Below are 22,701 nucleotides of genomic sequence, written 5' to 3'. Positions count from 1 at the left end.
CTACCATGGCACATAAGGCAGCTTTAAGGAGCTTCCTTTCCTTCAGTGCTGTACCCTTCAACAGATAAAAAGAAAACAACATGCATGTGAGTACCAGCACTCCAGGATTTGAACACTGAGAATCCCTAAACGTCTTTGACTGATTCCTGCAAAACCCTGAGCTTTCCTTTTGAACCCAGACACATTCTGGGGTGTAAGAACAGAAGAGCTGAGAGCAAAGATGCTCAAATGGGCTTTGAGAGATCTCAGACAGGTGTTACGGTGAGGATTTGGCCTGTTGCTAGTAGTTTTCATTTTCATTCCTGGGCTCAGAAGGTCTGAGTTCTGTTTCAATTCAAAGTATGTTTTAGCTAGGAGCAGGACTTCACTGGTGGAAGGCTTGTCTGTATTTCTTTCTAAACCACAAAAATCTGAAGGAACAGTAATATTCCTGGCAGTAATACAGAATGACTCAGAAGGGGTAGTGGAAATGAAACCCTCTTGGGAGGGACTTCAGAGAGCTAGTTCTTTAATGGAGTGTAAACAGACCCTCATTAAAAACACCCCTTCTTCCCCCTGCACACCTCTCCCCTCTCTTTCTCTTCTCCCATCCCCTTACTGCACATTGCACTAAGTCCCTTCAGTGAGGCAAAGGGCAGCACAGGAGATTGGTGTCAGTGTGTGGTGGTTCCTCCATCAGTAGCGGTCCCTTTGGAGTCATGCCTTGTGTGCCCTGCTCAGGCAGCTCCATGGCTTTGGCCCCTGCTCAGGCATGGTTTTCTCTGTCCTCCTCCAGCCTGGGCACTTTTTCTTTTGTGCTGGTGCTTTCTGCCCTTTCTTAAATGCATCTTTTTCAGAGGTGCTACAAACCCATCTGATTGATTGGCTCAGAGGTACCATCAGCCTGGCTGATGTGCTCAATTGTGACGTGCAGTGGGTCAGGTGGAGCTGTCTGGAACTGCCTGTGACCTTCCCACAAACCTCAGCCCTACAGCCCCCTTCCCAACCTGCCAATTATGCTGAATAGACAGACACATGAAATTTTAAAAATTACATGACTTCCCTGTGCCATGGGAGAGATGGTGCAGTGAGGGAGGGAAACTGGGCAGCCTGGAATTGTGGTTTCTTTCACAAGTAACTTGTTCTACAGGAGAGACAGTGAAATCCTGGGGAGGGACTGGATGGGTCAGTGTGGTGGGTCCTGCCATGCTGTGTCATCCTAGCACAGGGTTGTGGGTGGGTGTTGGGTTTTCCTGTGCGCTTTTCCACTGCTGGAGTTCCTCAAAGATTGCAGAGATGGTCCTGCATCCTGGAGCAGAGTCATAGGTCCTCCTTCCCCAGGGTCTTTTTTCAGCCACCTCCAGCTACCTCAGTAGCTTTCCATGTCCTTAGTTACAGGATTGGCTCAAGAACTGATGATTATGCCATTTGTTTTCTGATTTGCTGTTGTTTTCCAGTTGTTGCTTCAGTTACTTCTGGATGCTTTTGCACTTCTTAATGATGAAGAGATCATTGGCACAGCTTGGCTATCTGTGTCCTTGAGCACACCAAAACCATCCTAGGATGGACCCCTAGCTGGCAAAGGCCCCAGCCTTTCCTGCAATTCATCACAAGCATACTGACCAGTAACCTGTTTACAAATGTCCAGCTCCTTTTATCCTCTTTCTTCCATATTTTTCCACACTTGTTCCTCGCCAGTCCAATTCGATCTTTCCCTTCCCATCTTTGGTCCTTCCCCTAAACATCCCAAGTAAGTTTTGCACAACCCCAAAATGTTTTTTTCCAGCTTCCCATAGTGAGTCCCATGTTCCTGTAGGCAGTAATCCTCTCAGAATCTGTAGTGGGATTGATGAGGGATTGGTGGGGAGTGTCTTCTACTGACTCAGCTGGGTGTCTCCCCCTGTGGCTGGTGGCTCCCCTGTACCAGCCCTTGGAGCAACCCTGTCAGGAGCTCAGCCAGCTCTGGTGAGGTTACTGGGGTTCCCCTGCCTGTCAGGGTGCCTCTGCTCCTTTGTGTTCGTGGGGATGAGCCTTCAGTCACATAAGGTAACAGTCTGTAAAGCCTGTCCCCAATTAGGTTTACTTCAAGGGTGAAAGTTCCCTGAGTAGTTCTGCAATGGTAGTCTGTTAAACAGTACAAGGCAAGGGCATCCAACCCCTTCTGATGACTTCATCTGCTATGAAAATTTTATCCATGGATGTCTGCTAATACCCTTTTACAAACCTCTTATTTGTTCTAAATATCCTCATGTGATGCATGCTTTTTGAGCAGAGGCATATTCTATTAAATTTTTTAGACATTTACTCATTTTTAAATGGCTTTAAATTCTCATGGGCAGAGGGAAGCACTCAGTCTACCTCCAGTGTAAACAAGGTGAGTCTCCAACTGGAAGTGTAGGGGGATGGTGTTCAGGGTGAAAGACCATGGGACCTACTTCCAGTTACAAAGCCTAAGGCAAGTCTTTGCACCAGAAGTAGGGGTGCAGGGCAGCTGTCACTTTTTTGGAATGAAAGTTGTCTCTAATCTGCACTATGCGTCCTGTGGTCACAGGGAGACTGGGTGGTGTGATACAGTACTCAGTCTAATATTTATTTACCTGAGAGGATGGGTAAGCAGACAATGATTCCTGTTCTGCAAACACATCGCACACAGATCAGAGCTTCAGCCCCACCAGTCTAGATTAGACCAGTCCTATACCAGTAACCCCAGAGGAACAGGTCGCTCATTCTGGCTGGTTGACATGCTGGGTCTATGGGTGTCAGCTTAGCTTCTGTGTGTTGCAGATCTTGGGCTTCAGCTTCTACATGGTATCAAATGACTATGTATAGTGGTTGCTCCCACAGGGCTATCATCTTAACAATTTATTACCTTTGATATTAGATCATTGATATAAGCTGGCAATGGCTCTGCTAATCACATGGCCTGAGGCCCAAGCTTTTTGATGTCCTCCATCCCTGAGGCCAATTAATAATTGCCACAGCAGTTTCTGTAACCCTCCGGCCTCCCACCCAAGTAATTTACAAGAAAAATTACGTGTGTTACCAGCTCATACTGGATTAATCTAGTCAGTTCAAGTTTGGCAGATGTAATCACAGCTCGTTTGTCTTGGAAATTCTTCCAGGTAGGCTAAACTCAGTGGCACCTACCATACATGGAAGTTCTTAGTTTAATTTTTGCAAACAGTGCAGGGAGACTTGTCTGCCCATCCTGAATTAGCTCAGCAATTACATTTACGTATCAGTGTCTTCTATGTGCTTTGTGAGGCCTGCAATTGCATAAAGCATGAGAAGAGCTGCTGGCACTGGATAGGACAGAGACACTGGGAAGGCAATTAGAAATAATAGTCCTTAAGAAATTATCAGAGAATGCATCTGGAGCAAAAGCGGGCATCTTGGAAAAACAGGTGACCATGCCACTGGGCAGTGTAGAGTTCCTTCAGAAATGCAGTGCTTACAGAAAAAAAGCATCTCTTTGATCAACATACCCAAAAGGTCCATGGCACAAAGCTTAGACAGAAAGCATTCTTTGGTAGCAGAAATCTATATTGTTTCACACACCAGCATTTCCCAAACAGAAAAGAGATGTAAGAGATGGACTTCATCAGAGCAAAGAGTGCATAGAATCCTAGAAGGACTAATTCCAAATGACAAATGGAAAAGTGAGGTGTAAGACTGATAAAATGACAAAAAGGCAGGCATGAGAAAAAATACTTTACTTGTTTGATGTAGTAGAATGAATTGCCATTTGGCGTTTGGTTCTTAATCTCACCTAAAGGCAATCTTAATCCTGCCTAAAAACAGATTCTTATGTAGTTTAGGCATTAACTCTGAAATGTCGATGTGCATTAATTCAGTGTTTCAGTGGAGCAGGTTGCGTGTTCCTGGATTTTCCTGACACTTTACTGAATTAAATGTGCTTCTGTAACTGTGACTAAGATGCCATCTTAGATGTCTAAAACGGCGAGATTTGCAGAGATAGATACCATTTATTACACTTGGAGTAACTGGATGTTTGGGAGGGAAATACAGTTCTTGTATGTCTGATCTAGACACAGCAAACATCAAGCTGGAAGTGATTGCTCTGAGTATAACAATATTACTCACATTTTGAGGAAGTAGATAGTTGGCAAAGAGGGGTGAAACAGTATCTGTAGATCAGACAGAAGTTTACTTGTGTGGAACAGAGATGGCTTAACAGTTGATGAGATATGAGGAAAAGTATAAAAATATTTAATGGTTATGAAATGTTTATTGAGTAAATACTTAGTCCTTGGTTTTTAATATTTTGAAAAGTTAGGACTTTCATTTCCCAGGCTTGTCTTTGAAGTTATGTTGTAGGTCCTTCTGGAAGATCAGGTCTGAGAAGTTAGGAGAAGTTTTCCTTGTCTCATGTGGGTGTTTCTGTTCTTCATTATCTGCTTCTGTCTCATTTTGCCATGGAGTAGTTTCACTTGCATCATCTCCACAGAGTCATTTCAATGCCTTATGAACAAAGTGGATCTGTATGTAAATGTTTGTTTATTTATTTATTTATGTAGATTTTTTTTAATCTATAAATTCATCCATGGATTCTGATGACTCAGTTCACTAGCTTCCCTGCCCACCCACCACCACCCCACTCCCCCCACAAGTGTTTATATGAATGTTCTTCCATGCACATATCTATCTCAACAACATAAGGAACACCCTCATCAAACAAGGACATCTTCTAAAAGGTCAGAGTGTACCTTTGAATGAACAATCACATTGACACACAGAGACTTAGGGTACTATAAAAATACCGTCACCAACCATTTATTTGTTGAAATCTATGCAGGTAATCATTAATAACACCATAAATGAAAGAAGCTTATAACTCCTACCATGTTTTCCTAGAATATTCCTTTGTCCTTCACCTGTGAAGAGCTCCAGGTATTCAGGTATGCTGGAAATAAACTTCCAGCAACAAATAACAAATGCAATAAGATCATGCTAAGCAATAAACATAAAACTTTCCAACACATTTCCCTTTACTCAGGTTTTTTTTTCACCCTCTTGCCAGGTGAATATTCTCTCTGCACTTCTTTGCTATCCCATCACTGTAAAACTGGCATAGTGAGATGAGCCCCAGCACAACGTGGAGCTGTAACCACAGTCCCACAGTGAGCTTAGAGGTGGCACCTGGGTGCAAGACCAAGAAGTTGAACCTGAGCAGCTGGAACATTCCATTGCTCCTGTCAGTACTGGCAAGGATTTCTGTGGACCACGAGGTTAGCAGGCCTGGTGTCCTGCAGGTTTCCTGTTCTACCCACTTGCCTTCAGTGTCTGGGGAGATATGAGTATTCTTGGAAACTTTTGAAAGGGAAGGCTTATACCAAGAGTGGCATTAAAATCTTGGCCTCAACCTGCTGCTCCTGCTGACCCCACTCAGCCCTCCCAAGCAGCACTGGGAGAATTAGCTTCATCAAGAGTTGGAGTGACTTACTAATTAACACCACAGGAGGAAGTGTGAAACCCATCAGATAGTATAAACTGCAAAAAGTAAGAAGGGCTATAGATTTGTTCTTATACCACTTAAGAGGTTTTAGGGCAGACTGATCATTTCAACATAGTGCTGTTCTGCTACTCGGATACTAATTTTATACCTGTGCATCAAAGAAGTCTGTGGAAGAAACAGTACCAAAATGTTGGGGTTTAAGAAATGTCTTTCCCACCATTAGGTGAAACCTACCTATCTTGATGACATTTTAGATGAAGGAAAGTAATTGCTTATTAGTAGGAAGTATTCTACCGCCAGTACTACTCCATCAAAAAAAATAAACAAAAAATATATAGCTGGCAGCACCTTCCAACAGCTTACATCCATTGAAATTTTCTCTGTGATAAAATAAGCAGCTCTATCAGCCTCCAGACCAATAGCCTATGCAAGTAAAACAGGCTTGGATGGCACCCTGCTTCTAGACAGGTCCCCTAGTTCTCATGTGTTCTTTAGGTGGCAGCAGAAAGCATAGTTTCTCGCTCTCAGGTTTTGACTGGGGTTGAGAATCACTTACTTTTGTCCATGCTTCTCTAAATTTCCATGTAATATGTGTGCACATTGTTTAGGAGCACTGTGATCTATGTAATGCCTGGTGACCCACACACTTACCAAAGGTGGAGAAAATCCATGTCAAGTCAAAAACGTGAAAAGAAATGAGGAATGTTTAGGTTGAAAGGTCTTGGATTTATGGCTTAGTGCAGTCATCTAGCCAATAATGGAGTAGATTTGGAAGTCTGGGTTTATTTGTCTTTGTTATTATTTCCCAGAATTTACATTTGATTCACCCTTCTTGGGAAGAACAGATTCAAGCTGCCAATGCCCAAGTAGTGGAAACTCTCTGAAGGAAAGTCAGGTTCATATTGATACTTTAACCTCTCTGCTTTAACCATTCCAGCTCCTTAAAGTGTACCCACTTTGATTGCTGCTTCTGACTACTGGTCTGCGATCTTTGTGATGGATTGCATGCTCTCAGGGCCTCTGTACTCACTGGTAAGCTAATAAAAACTCAATGACATGGAGATAAAATTCACCCACCCTGTGCATTTCACAGCAGACACGACAAATGCAGGTTCCCTAGGTAGCATTTAACATATGATACTCAAAAGGTCCCAGGTGAAGGTATAAGGTTGTGCTTTGAATACATGTGAATTTATATACCACTGTCTTTCTACAATGACAAGCTTAGCTAGACAGACCAGACATTGGAAGCCTGAAAATATTTGCAAACATATTTAGCTCAACTCTGAACGCCGTAGGCAAATTGACTTCACTCACCTGTTAGGAATGAAATAAGCTGTGTATCTCATTAGTGTGAGGTTCTTTGAGCCCAGATGTGCAAAGGACAGCAATCTGCTGTGCTTCTAAACTAGAGAGCACTGCGTGAGGCTTTGAAGACCTATGGGTGTTAGGCAGGGTGGTGATCCATGCAGGATCTAGGTATTGTACAATGAGCGAAGTCCACTTCCAAGTTTTGCCCTGTTCACATTCAGCAGGTATCAGAGCTACTAATACCACATACCTCACATCCCTGTTTCACATGCAAACACTTCTTGTATCTAAGCGCCAGTTTTGTCAGAACACTCAGAAAAGGTCCATAGGAATTGCCCATAGTCATGTCCGATATAGAACTGCAATCTTGCCCTTCTAAAGGTTCATTTATCTGAGCTAACATTTTATTTTAATTGTTACTCAAAGGAGCAACTAGTCAAGTACAAGCTATGTTCAATTTACTTTTTACAGGAGTAGCTGGTGACATTAGAGGGGACAAATGTGCAGGGTTCTGGAGGAAACACACTCAGAGACACATGCAGACACAGTCACTATGTCCTAGGGACTGACTGGCCAACCCAAAAGGTCCCTGGAGAGTCTGGATTCTTGGAGCAGGCAGCATCCTGCAGCTTCAACTCAGCATGCACAGCAAGATAAATCCCTCTGGCAGCTCCTGGCTGTGCCTTTTATAGCTTCTCAGCTGTCAGGCCAAGTCTGCTGGAAGCTTCTGGGGTCTCCTGGCTGAGTCTCCCAGGGCCAACCATGCACGCATATCCTAGCCAGTTTCATTTTGGGGCTGGAGGACATGATCTGCATGGCACAAGCAAACTCATCTTTTGACTTCATCCTGCCCTTGGTCCAATGAAGGGCCAAGGCGCCCTTGGTCTCTTATCCATGTTGCGGGGCTTCAAGGTCTGCCCACCCTGGGGGAAACATTCTAGTCTCACACTGGTGACCACGTAATAACAAAACCAGGTGCTGGCAATGAGAATACTTGTCATAACAGATTGCCCCACAGAGTTACAAAAGAAATGTGGTTTTAGATATGCCCCTAAACAGCCACAGGCAGTTATAGTTTTAGCTGCATCTGTGCCTGACATTAATGGAGGAAAAACAACAGGCTGCATAGAAAAAAACCCAAACTCACCAATCTCCTCTCTCTGTCCTTTTCACTATCAAAGTGCCCATTCATATGAATATTCACTTGCTGCTGACCTTCTGCCAGCAACAACCTACTTCACAGCTCACCCAGCCTACTCTGTGGGTTCTCAGGCTCTCTGCCCCCCGCTGCCTCATCCCAGCCGGATCTGCAGAAGAAGCTGCTGCAATTCTGTTTACCAAAGTCCTAGGGTTTCTGCTTATTTGGCACTAATGCCCTTACTAGCCATCTGAGGACTGTTCTTTGTTATACCATGTGGTTGAAATAAATCTGAGGAATCTATTGCTCAGCAGATTTACTATGTCATGATATTTAGCTGAAGACGCCGGGAGGGGCAAAGAAATTTCTCCGTCAGGCATCTCTACTGACAGTATTGTTCTCTTACCATAGGTAAAGGTACTTTCACAGAGGCCCAGTACACGCAGTTTGTTCCACTGCGAAATAAAGAGCGTGTGTCCCTGTCATTTCCAGTATTATGCCTTTTCTCAAGCCAGTTTGCATGGTTCTCTCTGGGAACACCTAGATCACTCGCTCTCCTTTTCCCTTTCGCCACTTGCCCAGCCCAGTTTTACCACTTGGCACTTGGTTCCTCTGCCCGTTGCTATGTCTCCTTCCAGCTTGCACTCCTCTGGGCAGCCCCTGCCCAGCCCCCACCCCGCCAGCTCCCAGACCCTTTCTCACCTGCCCATCTGGTCCTTCCCGGTATTTCCCTCCTGCTCCCACTTTTCTTTGCAGACCTCACGCTTTAACAGCCCGATCCATTCTCTCCTGATTTCCCAGGCGAGCCTGCCCCCCGGCGCCCGCGCCCCCCTTCTCTGGCCGTCCCTTGCACTTGTTGCCCACGGGAGGAGCTGCTCTGCTGGGTGAGCGGGATCCCGAAGGCGGCGTCCCCGCCGCAGCCCCCCGGCAGAGCCCGCCCTGCCCGGCCCGCCGCGCCGCGCCACAGGGGGAGGGCCCGCCGCGCCGCGCACATGACGGCATGGTGGGAGGCCCCGGCGGGCGGCTCGGCCGCGCCCCCCGCAGAGCGGGCGGGAGCGGCGGGCCCCAGCGCGGCCCCCCGCGGCGGGAGGGCCCGGGGCAGTCGGGGCGGGGGCGCGGAGCGGGGGCCCGAGGACAGGGGCCGGCGGCGGGAGCGCGGCCGCGCGGTGCTGAAGGGACAGCGCCCGCGGCGCCGCCCCGCCCCGCCCAGCCCGGGCAGGCACCGGGAGCCCGGCGCGGCGCCCCGGGAGCGGGGCGGGGGGACGCGGCCTCCGCCCGCCGCCGCCCGGCCCCGTCCTGCACCCGCGGGAGCGGCTCCCCGGGTCCTGCGCACCCCCCGCCGCCGCACGCCCGCTGCGCCGATGCCGGGTGTCGGGGCGATCGGAGCGCGGTGCAGGCACCGGCCGCGCAGGAGCCCCAGGAAGAGCCCCGAGGCGGAGCCGGGCCAGGCCGGGGCCGCCATGGACGCGGCGATTTGGATCTACCAGTTCCGGCTGATCGTGCTGGGCGACTCCACCGTGGGCAAGTCCTGCCTCTTGCACCGCTTCACGGAGGGCCGCTTCCCGGGGCCGCTGCACTCCGACCCCACCGTGGGGGTGGACTTCTTCTCCCGGCTGGTGGAGATCGAGCCCGGCAAGAGGGTCAAGCTGCAGCTCTGGGACACGGCGGGGCAGGAGCGGTTCAGGTACAGGACCCGAGATCTCCTCCCCACCCGCCCTCCAAACCTGGCGGCCCCCGGGCACACCCTGCCCGCAGCCCCGGCCACCGCCACCCTCCTGGCACTGTACCCCTCACCGTCCGACACATCTGCCCCAAGGACTCTGACGTGCCCCCCAGCCTGTCTCACTGCACCCACCTGGCTGCTGTGCCCCAAGCAGCTCTCCGCCCCCTTGCCATGAAGCCTCACCACCCCGTCGCCTGCCAGTGCCCCCCAGCCCAGTGGCCCGCCGTCCCTCTCGCCCCACTGCCCACCAGTTTCCCCCCATGAGCTTCCTCTTTCCCACCCTTTCCCTTCACACCCACCAGGGCACAGCTACCCTTCCCCTCCCAGCTCACACTAGGGGGTAACAAGTGGCCTTGTCCTATTTCTCCTTCTCTCCCTCATCTTTGCCCTGGAGTCCTGGACCTAGGGTAGCAATCCCTCCTCTGCATTTTTTTCCTTCTTTGCAGCAGAAGGCCCCTGCTTCACTCCGTGTTTCTTACTTTGTCATCACCTCCAAACTCATCCTCCCCTGCAGTATTTCCCTCTGCCATTTACTCTCCCTCCCATGCAATCTGGAAAGACCAGGCCACCTCCCTGCGCTTCCTCCTTCCAGCGCAGCAGCATTGCAAGCACCAGTGCAGCCTTGGCAGTGTGGAAGCTACTGGGCAGCCAGCTACAGTCCCTTATTAGTGTTTTATCTGCCTTCTGCACCTGCTCTGCACAGATGGTTGCCAGGAGCCTTCACTAATACCTCTATCGTTTTTAAGTGTGGCTAGACTGGCTCAAATGCTGCACTGAGTGTTAAACCCTCTCCTTTCTCTGTCACAAACAGGCAGCAAAACTACCCTCTTTTCCTGCCCCCAAAGAGTCACGGTAATTCCCCAACATACGGACTGGTACTGTCATTCACTCACTCTTGTGACTCGGTTGTATCTGTAGTGCTTGCCACTTCAGGCAAGTTGTGTGTGGTTATTAGTTTGGGATTGAGGTTCAGAAGGTATAAACTAGGGTAGGAGGCTAATGCATAAGCCCATTTATGTGGTACCTGACCCACACACTCGTTACTGGGATGCTAGCAGGATGGTTGGAATGGGTCTCTTCACTGGCCAGAATCAATTCTTTTATGTTCCCTGTCTTCTGCTGCAACAGTTGTGCAGATTATTGCACTCATCTGAAGAGGTGGGATTTCTCTGTCTTACCATGGGACACCAACCCTTTTTTTTTTTCCCAATAACAAGCATTACAGTGAAACAACAAAAAACTTCCCTTGGCTTGCATGAGTCACAACTTTATACTTAGTTTTGCAGGCAGGCCTCTGAAAGGTTAGCAAAGAAATTAACAGCGATAGCATTTTTCATCCTCTTTGTGCTTCCTAGCAAAGAATATAAAAAAACCCCACTTGTAAACAAGTGACTGAGAATGTATAATCTCTTTATTTTGAATTTGCTGACAAATAGCTGGGATGCCCAATGACAAGGCACTTCACTGAAAGGAATGCAAATGCAAAGAGTTTTGCATACATTTGAAATCAAGTGACAGCCATCCTTTAACCCAGGAATGCTCAGGGGATATACAGTGATGAGTCATGCAGTCAGTTGCTTTTAAATTTACCATTAGTATACATCTGTGTTTTTTCCAATACCCAGAAGATACCAACTGAAGGAAGTAGTTTTAAATATCTGTGGTTTTTTTTCCTGCTGAGTTTCTTGTCAGTTGGTGTCTCAAGTATCATAGTGGTTATTGTATAGTCTGTTTTACACTTACTCAGGTAAATTATAAATATTTTACTAAGTTATACACCACAGGTTAAAAACTTGCACATTCTGTTCTCTGCTAATGGAGAAGACTACAGCTGACAAGCAAAGATGGTCTCGGGGAAGAACCAATTATTCCAAGAAGCAATCTGATTTTGTGGACCGCCAAGCAGTTTGCAGTTCTGATTCCCAGTTCTGCTCTGGTTCACTTGCATTGGGATTTTAGAGGAAGTAAAACCTGGCTTGAAAGCTCCCTGGGGAGTTTCCTGCATCCAGGACAAACTACTGGCTGCGTAATAATCCCCTTCTTTTGGTCCCACACATTAGGAACATTCCCAGGGGAAAAGTAAGCTCTGACACACCTGCCACCACACTTTCTTGAAAGAGAGCACTTATTTTCTTGGAACAATTGTTTTGGAAAAATTCTCACATTTGTCTAGGTCATTGCTGCTGCTGTATTTGAACTGGATTTCATGTGTGGTCTTAGAAATGATCTTTAACATGCACTGTTTGCATTATTTCTCAAATAAAGTGATTCTTACCACTTCCACAAGAAGGGTGAGCAGGCTGCAAACACTGGTGCTGGACAGTTTACTTTGAGCTCAGACAGGGCAGTTACTGACTGTATTTACTTTGACATCAGTAAGGCATCACTAAGCAGAATCTCCCGTTGTGCTAAGTGCCATATGGACAACAGCAGCATGATCAATAACTTTAGCACCTTGCTAGAACAAGAACGTACAGACTTGCTTGGTGTAGACTCAGGTCCGTCACGCAGACTAAGATAAATGAGGGGTACACCATGGGTTTCTTTCTATCTTGAGATCAATGTTCACTTAGATCGATCTGCTGCTTTGGCTGTGTTTCACGTTGTCTCCTTTGCTGTGATTTTTTGTTTGTTTATTTAATTTTCCTGTGTTTAAATCCAGCAATATATTTAAATCATGAAACCTCCAAGGCTATAAAGTGCTTGGTAGTGGTGGTAAGCCTGAGAATTAATTTCAAGAATGTAGGGACAAAATATTGTGGGGATGCTTCAATTATATTTTTAGCAGACTATGGTATTAGTTACCTTCTGTTTCTAACATGGCTTGAAAATAAAATGCTATCTTTCTTCTTCTTTCTGAATAAGCAATATGCATTTTCAAAATTAACACCATTACAATGCAGTCTTAATCATAGTATAAAAATAGGTCTTTAAAATTAGATAAAGCTTTTAGTGAAAGTTTGGTTCATCTGGTAAAGATCAGTAAGATTATAATGAGAAAGGAACACTGTGAGTGATTTGAAGTCACCCTAAAGCCAAAGTCTGATGTGATTAATTAATCTTCTCATTCATTTTCAGTAACAATTGTTCAGTGGCCATCATTTTACCAAGGCTTTTCTTAAGAGTATTAGTTAGGGTCTTACATCTTAAACCTAATATTTAGATCAAGCTAAGAGAATGACTTCTGTTCCAGACAGTGTTTCCCCCCTTCTGTAATGGTAGTTTAGGCAGACTCTACGTGGGAAGTCATAATTTACAAAAGAATTTAGGATCTGCATTTAACAAATATTCCCAGTGAAAAATAAAGACTTTGAAGTTATCCTTTGTAAAAACATTCTAATTCATATCATTATTGTACATCACAATGTGTAACTTTTAAGGAGCAGTCTCACCTCCAGCAATTTCAAATACAGAACCATCTGGAGGAACCTTACAGCAATCAATATAAAAGTGTCATGGTTCCCTTTTACTACTTGCTGAAGTCTTACCTTTTCAGCATATCGTAGTAGGGAAATACTGGTTTTCTCCAACCCTTTATCTGTATTTACCTTTCATTTATTTTAAATGGCAAGATTATATGAAATGAGCAAAAATATTATTCATATAAGTATTCTTGCTGAAAATAAAAACTTAGGATGGTCTTGAGGATGCAAGGACAGTCCATATTTAACAACAGCATAGATAAGTAGATTTATAGTCTCTATTTATATGGAGTGGGGGAGAATATAAGAATTACCATTTTAATAGTGCTTACATTTATTTTTGTAACTCTCAGGCAAAGACGGTATAATAGTTCACATATTTAGTGTGGACTGACTGGAGGCTGTAGCACAGCCATCATCAGTGCCTGGTATGACATGCATACTGCGGCCTGAAAGAGGAGGAGCAGCGCAGTGTAGGCTTCCTGTCACGAAGGGGTTACAGTCACCTCTATTAAGTAGGAGCGTTGTTTCCTTTCATTTAGTGTAGCCAGAAGGGGACAGACTCCTTTCTGAAATATCAGCTTGCACCTTGAACTTTGTCCCAGGCAGACACGTTGGTTTGGGCACTTTGACAAGCTAAGGCTCAGAGAAGGGTTCAGAGTCTTTTGTGAAAAAGAAGTTGAAAGAGGAGGCAGCAAGGAAGTACTGGGCACAAAGGAGTAGAAGGAAGACAGTGGTTTAGGCAGGAAGATAAGACACATGAATAAAGACAGATGCAGGGATGGATTTAAGAGTTCAGTCTCACTTTCATTCAAAGTCACGGGCAGATTTACCATATTCTAAATCTGAACGAAGTCCTGGTTCCCACTTCCAGCCAGCACCTCCTCTGAACAGTTTCCTGGAAGGAGATGGCAGGCTTCTTTGCTACCTCTCCAGTTTTAGAAGAAAGACTGCTATTTGGCCATTACTTTTTCACCCTAATCCCACCCTGTCTGTAATTTAAGGCTTTCCCTCTACTAAAGGAAGTACTCCCCTTTCCCTCGTTCCCCACAGAAAATTAATCATGGTGCTGCAAGTAACACATTCCCTTCCATAATGCTAGCTTAATAACATTAATTAGCTGAACCAGAAGCTAATTTGATTAGAGAAGCCATCATTTCAACAGGAATTTAGGATCTGCATGGGGATAATTTGAAAAATGGAAATTTGAACATCCTTTATGAATAAGTTGGAATACATCAAACCTGACCTGTCAGCGGTTCCTCATCCTGACTTGAAAAGCTGCAGGACCTTAGGGTTCTTTTTCCTTCTGTTCAAAAAGTGACAACAATAAGGAAGTTAAAAACTTCATTTTGTTTTTAGTCTGACCTTGCAGCACTTACCAAAGTGTGTATAGTCATGTAAGTGGAATCCCTGCTTGTGAAAGAACACAAGAAAGGCCAGTCTGATTTTGTCTGTGGTCTATACTTGGATATCTTGTCGCTGATAGAGTCTGAATTATCCTGAGTACTCTGCTATCCTCTACTGTCAACTTGAGGGACTTCTGGAGACTGATGCCAGTTTTTCTATTTACTAAAGCTCACTCAGTCTTTCGTTCAGGACTTGTTCCGCCTTTCATGGAACATTCATAACATAGTTCCCAAGGAGATCTACAAGTCCACCAGCTGTCACATGAAGAGCCTTTTACTGTCAGCCCTCCTTATCTTTTGTTGGCCACCATGCACTCCCACCATCAGACATTTTAGCGAAGACATATGAAGTCAGAATCATTTAGGTTGGAAAAGACCCTTACACTGCCAGCTCCACCACTAAACCATGTCTGTAAGTGCCACATTACCATACAGCACATTACCATGCCCTGTAAAGTATATAAAGCTGTATGTCTCCTGAGCAAAACCCTTTGAGCAGCCTCTGTACCATGGGCTCTGTGAACACTGACCTTGTGCCTTGTGAAATAGCGCACAAGGAATCTGTGTGAAAGACAGGTACCTCCACTGTGCTAAAGGAAAGTTCCTCTGCGTTTTGTGCGGAGTTTGAACACATCTGAGGATGTTGGCGTGCTCCTGGGAAGCCCTCCCAAGCAGAACCCTTCCAGGCACTCAGCTGGAGCAATATTTTGTTTTCGGCTCAGGTCTGAGCTAAGAGGGAAGGCAGGGCTGTCCCCACTGGGTGGCTTGTAGCCCGTACAGAGGCAGAGCACTTGGGTTCCCAGGGAACTTGTTCAGGCACCATGGCTAGATATGCAGCTGAGTGGAGCACTACTTTAGATGTTGGTGTTATAGTTCTGCTTAAGCCTTGTTGAAGCCACTTAAAAGTCCTATAATCTTCAGCAATAATATTAATAAGAGGCAAAAATTGGCCTTGCATTTAGTTTTATAGAGAAAAAAACAACCAAAACCACAGAGACACCTATCAGACCATCTAAGCCAATGCTCTTTTGCATTCTCTCTAGGTGTGATACAGGGCATAAGTGAGAGGTACATCTACTTCACACAGTTCATTTGCCAAATAACTCTAAGCTGTCTACTAAAATTGTATGTCTAATCTACTCTGATTGTCATGTTTAAGTCAAATATTTTGCATCTGTAAGATGTTTCAGATATTGTTGAACAACCTACCACATTCATGTGCCCAGACACTTTTCCCAGTTGATAGCCTAAATTTTCTGCTTCAAAATTTTGTCTTATTTGTCAGGAACACTTCCTTTTAAAATAAAACTGAAAATCTGAAAATAATAATTCACCTTAATCATGAAACAATTCAAATATTTGTAGCCCGTATTTTAACAAATGTCATCCAGAGGGGTCTGGACAGGCTGGATGGATGATGGGCCGAGGCCAGCGGTGTGAGGTTCAACCAGGCTCAGTGCCGGGCCCTGCCCGTGGGTCACACCAGCCCCAGGCAGCGCTACAGGCTGGGGCAGGGGGCTGGGAACTGCCCGGTGGGAAAGGGCCTGGGGGTGCTGGCTGACAGCCGGCTGGGCATGAGCCCCCCGTGTGCCCAGGTGGCCAAGGGGCCAGCAGCGTCCTGGCTGGTGTCAGAAACAGTGTGGCCAGCAGGGCCGGGGCAGTGACCGCCCCTGTACTGGGCACTGGTGAGGCCGCACCTCGAACCCTGGGGTCAGTGTCGGGCCCCTCGCTGCAGGAGGGACGTCGAGGGGCTGGAGCGTGTCCAGGGAAGGGCAGCGGGGCTGGGGAAGGGGCTGGGGCACAAGTCCTGTGAGGAGCAGCTGGGGGAGCTGGGGGTGTTCAGCCTGGAGAGGAGGAGGCTGAGGGGAGACCTTATCGCTCTCTGCAGCTGCCTGAAAGGGTGTGTAGGCAGGTGGGGGTCAGTCTCTTCTCCACATAACAAGCGATAGGACAGGAGGAAATGGCCTTAAGTTGTGCCAGGGGAGGTTTAGTTGGATATTAGGAAAAATTTCTCCACTGAAAGGGTGGTCAAGCATTGGAACAGGCTGTCCAGGGAACGGTTGAGTCACCATCCTTGGAGGCATTTAAAGATGTGGTGCTTAGGAATGTGGTTCAGTGGTGGACTTGGCAATGCTGGGTGAACAATTGAACTCAAAGATCTTAAAGGTCTTTTACAACCTAAATGATTCTATGATTCTCGGATCCTTTTCTCAAATGTTAGACAATCACATAACATGGTATCATATGTAACTTTAAGACTTTTTATGTTACTGTTTTCTTTTGCTACTGTTTTCTAAAGCCTTTCTAGTATATCAACATTTTTTTGGTAATGAGAAAACTAATTTCAAATTATACATACCAAAACCATAGAAAAAACAACTACTGTCTCTCACATATATTCACCCAGTTCTGGTGATTTACAGCCCAAAGTTACAGATCTTTTTAATCATCTCCATTACAGGCAATACATAGACATAACTCAATGTAATGGCTTAGATCATCAGCTAGTGTAAATCAGCATATCTCTGCAGAAGTGAGTTACAACAGATGAGGGTACTGACTACCGTGTATAAACATCTAGTAACACATGGAGGGCTGTTTTTCAGTATTCCAGTTCGTAGATACATGATACAGCATATAGAAATGCTTGGTAAATGATGCACTGCATTTTCAATACTAAACTACTTTCTTTCCTGGCTAATGCATTTCTTTGGCCTAACTGTTTTCAGGATATTTTTTTTAAAATGAAAGTAAGTTGTATTAGCTTCCACTTCTCCAAATTGAATCCTATTTTTGTCACATATTTCCACTCTTTCTAGAACCACTTGAATTATTTTAATGCACTCATTTGTGTTTGCAACTGCTCATAAATTTGCAAAAAAAATGCTTAAGAAAACCTGAAGCTGATCTTTGTGATACCTTTATTTAATACTTCACAAAATGTGAGACCCCTCATGTATGGTCTTAAATTTTGTAAAAACAGGTGTCATTTTTCATATGGAGGCTATTTGAATTAATTTGAGGGTAAGATCCTGTTGTCTTCACATTCGACCTGTTCAGAGAGACACTTCATAGACTTTATTGCTGGGAACATAGAAAAGATATTTCTAAACATTAGGACAAACAATCCCTTCCTGTTATCTAAATAAAACCATTTTGAATGCCATTTGCTGTGGCTAAATGAATTTAGATATGCCAAGAAACCTAAGCCTTATCTAGCTGCGCACTTACCTATCCATAATACTACTGTTCCTGCTAATTATATCTCTACGTCCAAATTGTTATAAAACACTATGAAATGCAATGAACTGAAAATCAGAGGGAGCTACTCTTATGGAAGGATATATTACTGTGTACCATTCATCCTGACTCCAAAAGTTTTCAGGCTGCATCCTCTTCATAATCCTAAAATAAAATGGAATTAATTTGTGGGTAAATGATAATTTCATATGACTGCTAATAGAGATTGTGCATCTCATTTCAGTTCAAGAATACTTGTATATATGCTAGCTATATATTTATCCTAGTAAGGAGTACTTGCATCCACTCCTTGGTAGGCTGTCACTTTGTTTAAAATGTCTCTTCTCACCTTCTCCATCCTCCTCTGTTGCTAATGATTAGAGATTTACAATCATTTTTTAGTCCCTGTATCTTTTTCTCTATATATTCTAACAAACATGTTTTCTTTTTCTAGAGCATACTAAAAATTTTTTTTCAGCCAGAAGGATTTCCTTCTTCCAAAATTCTTTCCAGTGTATGCTCTGGAATGTAGAGGCTCAAAAGCAGCTAATACCTGTTGCCAGTCCCAGAAGTCTCATGGCAAAAATGAGTAAATGGAATTATAAAGAGCTTTTGAACCTCTGTGTGAGAGAGACGCTGGAGGTAGGAGTGTTCCTTACCGATGCTGTAACAAGTGTGTGTTTGCCCAGCTCAGTTATTTTTGGACAGTTTTGTTTAGGGAATATCCTTTCTTAGTCTGTTACCTTTTGACTTCTGCAAGCACAATGAATTATGATTATCTGTACAAACTTTTCCATCAAATAATTTTTCTGCAAGGAATACAAAAGGATATGCTTGTACAATGGTAAGCTTATGCTCCAGGTTTCTTGACATCTGCCTACATATTTCAGTTTGACGTAACTGATAGGAAAAAAGCAAAGTGCATGTTTGTATAAAACTGAATAACTTTAACACCAACAAGTATTTGACAAATAAATATATGGGGTTTTATTCTGTGAACATGTGCCACAGCTTGCTAATCAAGAGTGCTTTGCTGAATAACTCAGCATTCAGAGTTCACACTAGAAATTTTGGCTTCAAGAATGTTTAGAAAGTGATTTCTGAATGTAAGAAAAAAAAAGGAACATTTTTATGTGTAGGAGGTAAACTAATAAATTTCAGTTAGTTTTTTAAAAAGCAAAAACTTTTCATAAAACTTACAGTAGATAAAAACACACTGCCACATGGAAAAGTAATCTATTTATGAATGAAGTGAAAATGTATTTTAATTTTCCTTTTTTTTCCTTCGCAGATCAATAACACGCTCTTATTATCGCAATTCTGTGGGTGGCTTACTAGTGTTTGACATCACAAATCGACGATCTTTTGAACATGTAAAAGACTGGCTAGAAGAAGCAAAAATGCACGTGCAGCCCTTTCAGATTGTGTTCCTGTTAGTAGGACATAAATGTGACTTAGTGTCACAGCGTGAGGTTACAAGAGAAGAAGCTGAAAAATTGTCATCTGACTGTGGTATGAAATATATAGAAACTTCAGCAAAAGATGCCACAAATGTTGAAGAGTCCTTTACAATCCTTACACGAGACATCTATGAACTTGTAAAAAAAGGAGAAATCTCAATACAAGATGGATGGGAAGGTGTCAAGAGTGGCTTTGTTCCAAATGTTGTACATTCGTCAGAAGAAGCTGTAAAGCCCAGAAGACAGTGCATCTGCTGAATTTGTAGCATGCCAAAGAGCACATCAGGTGTTCAGAAGATGATGCCAACCTAAATAACAAAATAATAATTTTGAAACAATATTAGATCATGACATAGCTGAATCATAGAATGGTAATTTGGTTTTGTATCCTTCTGTCTACGTCATAACTTCATAAAACTTTAAGTGCTTTCTTTCTTTCCAGAGTACAATAACTTCGTGTGGTCTTCAGGAAAATAAAGTATATATTGCTAAAGGAAGTAATTTTATAGCAAGACACTGAGAAAGCGCAATAATCATAATGACAACATCCTCACTTGGGCTTTGTATTTTGAATATTGTTTAAAATGAAGGCTTGCTAGGTGAGGATCAGATGAGCTCATTGCTTTTGTTCATCCTGCCTTAGTTTTGGACAAGAAAATATTATACCTTATACTTTTTTAATGTGATTCTTTACTCAAGTGCAGGGTTGCTAATGACCATTGAAGTTTAGAATGCTGTACAATTTCATAATAAAGGTAACTCTAAAGAAAGGAAGCTGAAAGATTGCTCCCATAGCAAACACTTTTGATATGACTATAAATACAAGCCTTACTAAAGAAAAAGAATGTTTTAGAAAAGACGATTTATTTGTATATGAAAATGGGGAATAGAAGCAATGAAATTTATTATTCAATATTTTCTGAATTGCCAATGAAACTAAATGTAACATCATATATGATCCAGCTGTTATTTGACTTGTATACAAAACATGTTTCCCAACCACTGGAGTTACATTGCAGTGGCTGGGTCCCCAGCTGGGTAATTATCATAGCCACACTGATGCCTAGGGAATTATGTTAATTTACACAAACAAATTCCATATTAGCTTTAAAAAATAATCTACTTCTAAACAGAAGTAAAAGTAAGTTTAAAAATGCTGCAACCCATGGGGACCCAGGCCTTAAATTTTAATAGATTAAGGATTGTTTTATTCTCAGCCAGCAAATGTTGAACCATTGTCTAAAAAGTGAAGATTTTAAAACCAAAACTGTTATGAATAGAGTGTTTGAAGAGGAGAGAATTTCTTAAATAATGCTTGGCTACAGAGAGCAAAGTTGGAGAACCCCTATTCGAAGAAAGTAACACATAATAGCTTTTAATAACAATAATAATAGGAGAAATCTGTCATAATGTAGCATTTTACTGAGCTTGAGGTCATCTTCCTACTCCTCTGAATATAACACACACTAGCTTTATGCAAACCATGCCCTATATGTCTAGCACTTAAATACCAAATAGGTCTATTTCTATTTTATTGTAGTGGTATAACAAGTTGACTTGATCTCCAGAGTTGATAAGCATCTACAAATTTATCTGGGCATACTTATAACCACTGAACATTAAGCCAGTTATCTTCATATAAAGGTGTGTTATTAAGTGTTACCATTCTCCATTTTCAAGACCAGGCAACAAGTCTATCTAATTAAAATTTTTTCATCAACAAACATTTGATTAGTTTTCCCTCGGATTAATTCTAGGTCCTCTCACAATCCTTTTGTAAATGTTCCATAGTATAGAGACAGATTTTTTGGTTCCAACTATTTTATTCATTTAGGGCCACTAAAATTATTGACTTCAAAGGCAACTGAAAGGTTAATTAATTTTTTTTATAGCCTGAGTCTCACTTGCACTGAGTCACAGTTACACTGTAATAGAAGGATACAGAGGCCTTAATACAAACAGTAATCAGCCTTAATTCATTAGCAGTTAAAACAGTTAATTCTAGTCTCAGCATGCCCCAAAGTAATTGCTGTGAGCCTGATTATTAAACTACATATATTATTCCATTTACACCAAATTTTGATTTGAGGGCATTTTAGTCCCTCTTTACAAAGTAAACATGACTACAGATGCCAGAAGGTTGTGCATAATTGGGTTGTGTGCATTTGACACTGATTCCCCTATGATACTAGGCCCATGTTGTGTATCTCAGAAGATCTTCTCTTAGATGTTTAAGAGGACAGAATAGTTTTTTAAGAGGCCAATGAATAAATTGGTGGCTGGGGAGTCAACAGACCCAAAGTCTACCACTGGTTCACTGTGTGTATCTAAGCAAGGAATATACGTTTGCTGTGCCTCACCTTCTGTATCTCAAAAATAGAGGTGATCGTTCTTCCTTGAATTCACAAAGACTGCTGAGACCCAGTATGACTGTATGATCTTCAATCTGGACTCTTCTCTGTGTGCTACCCATTGTAGTGTGCTTAGCACCATGGGATGTGGATACTGGTTTCTTCTGCCATACCAAAAAAAAAATTAAAATATTAAAACAGCTTTATAAATACCAGGTATTGCTATTACTATGAATCTACATTTCATTACACATTTCGTTACTTTCAGGTTAAAATCTCTTACCTTAAACTTTTCTTCCTGAATACTCTGGAGCCAATGAGCTTTTCATTCTGTATGAAAAAAATTGGGCGTGTTAGGGAGGGAAGGGACTGGGAGAAAAGTGGAGGGGAGGGGAGGTGTGCACAGAGAACAAACAATCATCAGAACAGAGCCTTAATGATCTCTACTGTCAATGTTGTAGTGTCACATTTATTGCACTGGGAATAGATCTTTTATCAAGATTCAACTGTGTAAGGAACTGGTATTGTCAATGCAGCTAGGAGAAATTCACTGCATTTTAAAGTAGTGTGCACATAGTTGTCTTATTTGTAATTCCAAAAAATGTAGACTAACATGTACATCCAAACACTGTCTATCTTGATGATGTATTAAACCACTACTGTACCCTCTCACTACACACTTGCAGTTAATAGAAATGTCTGATAAATAGATTATTTGCAGAAATACATAATTTTGTTTTCAAATGCTTTGCAGTACAGTATATAAGTAACAGCTTGCATAGGCTGTACAATGGATTGTAGTTCAGTGCATGTATATTTTTTTTCCCCAAGGAAGGGAAAATATTGATACCAGAATGAAATTTCCAGAGATTACAGAAATTAGAGGAATCAAATTTGGCAGCCAAATTAATAAGTAGAAATTATTTATTAAGAAAACACCACAATTTTTCAAATTAAGGTTTGGTAAATCCCAGCTAGGAAAAGGAAAAAACTGTTGAAATAGTAAACAGTTTGCTCTGTGCTGAGATCTCTTCTGCCACCTCCAAACTGTTACTGGTACCCAAGTTGCCTAACAAAGCAAAGACAGGCAGATGCACTGTGCTCACAGGTATTCCGTCTCAGTGTTTCAGCTCCCTTATAGAACAAATGCGTCATTGCTCTCTTTTTACATAATTAACATCCAGGGAGAGTG

General features: G+C 43.2%; 1 protein-coding gene across 1 annotated transcript; it reads left to right on the top strand.

Moving 5' to 3' along the window:
- The first annotated feature begins 8,990 nt into the window (after positions 1 to 8,990).
- Positions 8,991 to 22,186, top strand: RAB39A (RAB39A, member RAS oncogene family). Its single transcript, XM_040584677.1, has 2 exons — positions 8,991 to 9,588; positions 18,990 to 22,186. The coding sequence occupies exons 1-2, from the start codon at positions 9,266 to 9,268 to the stop codon at positions 19,414 to 19,416; spliced, it is 750 nt and encodes a 249-aa protein (XP_040440611.1). The 5' UTR covers positions 8,991 to 9,265; the 3' UTR covers positions 19,417 to 22,186.
- The last annotated feature ends 515 nt before the right edge of the window (positions 22,187 to 22,701 follow it).

The sequence above is a fragment of the Falco naumanni genome, chromosome 2, assembly GCF_017639655.2.
Source record: "Falco naumanni isolate bFalNau1 chromosome 2, bFalNau1.pat, whole genome shotgun sequence".
In the NCBI taxonomy this organism is placed as follows: domain Eukaryota; kingdom Metazoa; phylum Chordata; class Aves; order Falconiformes; family Falconidae; genus Falco; species Falco naumanni.
Note: the sequence above shows the minus strand (reverse complement) of the source record. Positions and strands in the feature narration are given on the sequence as shown.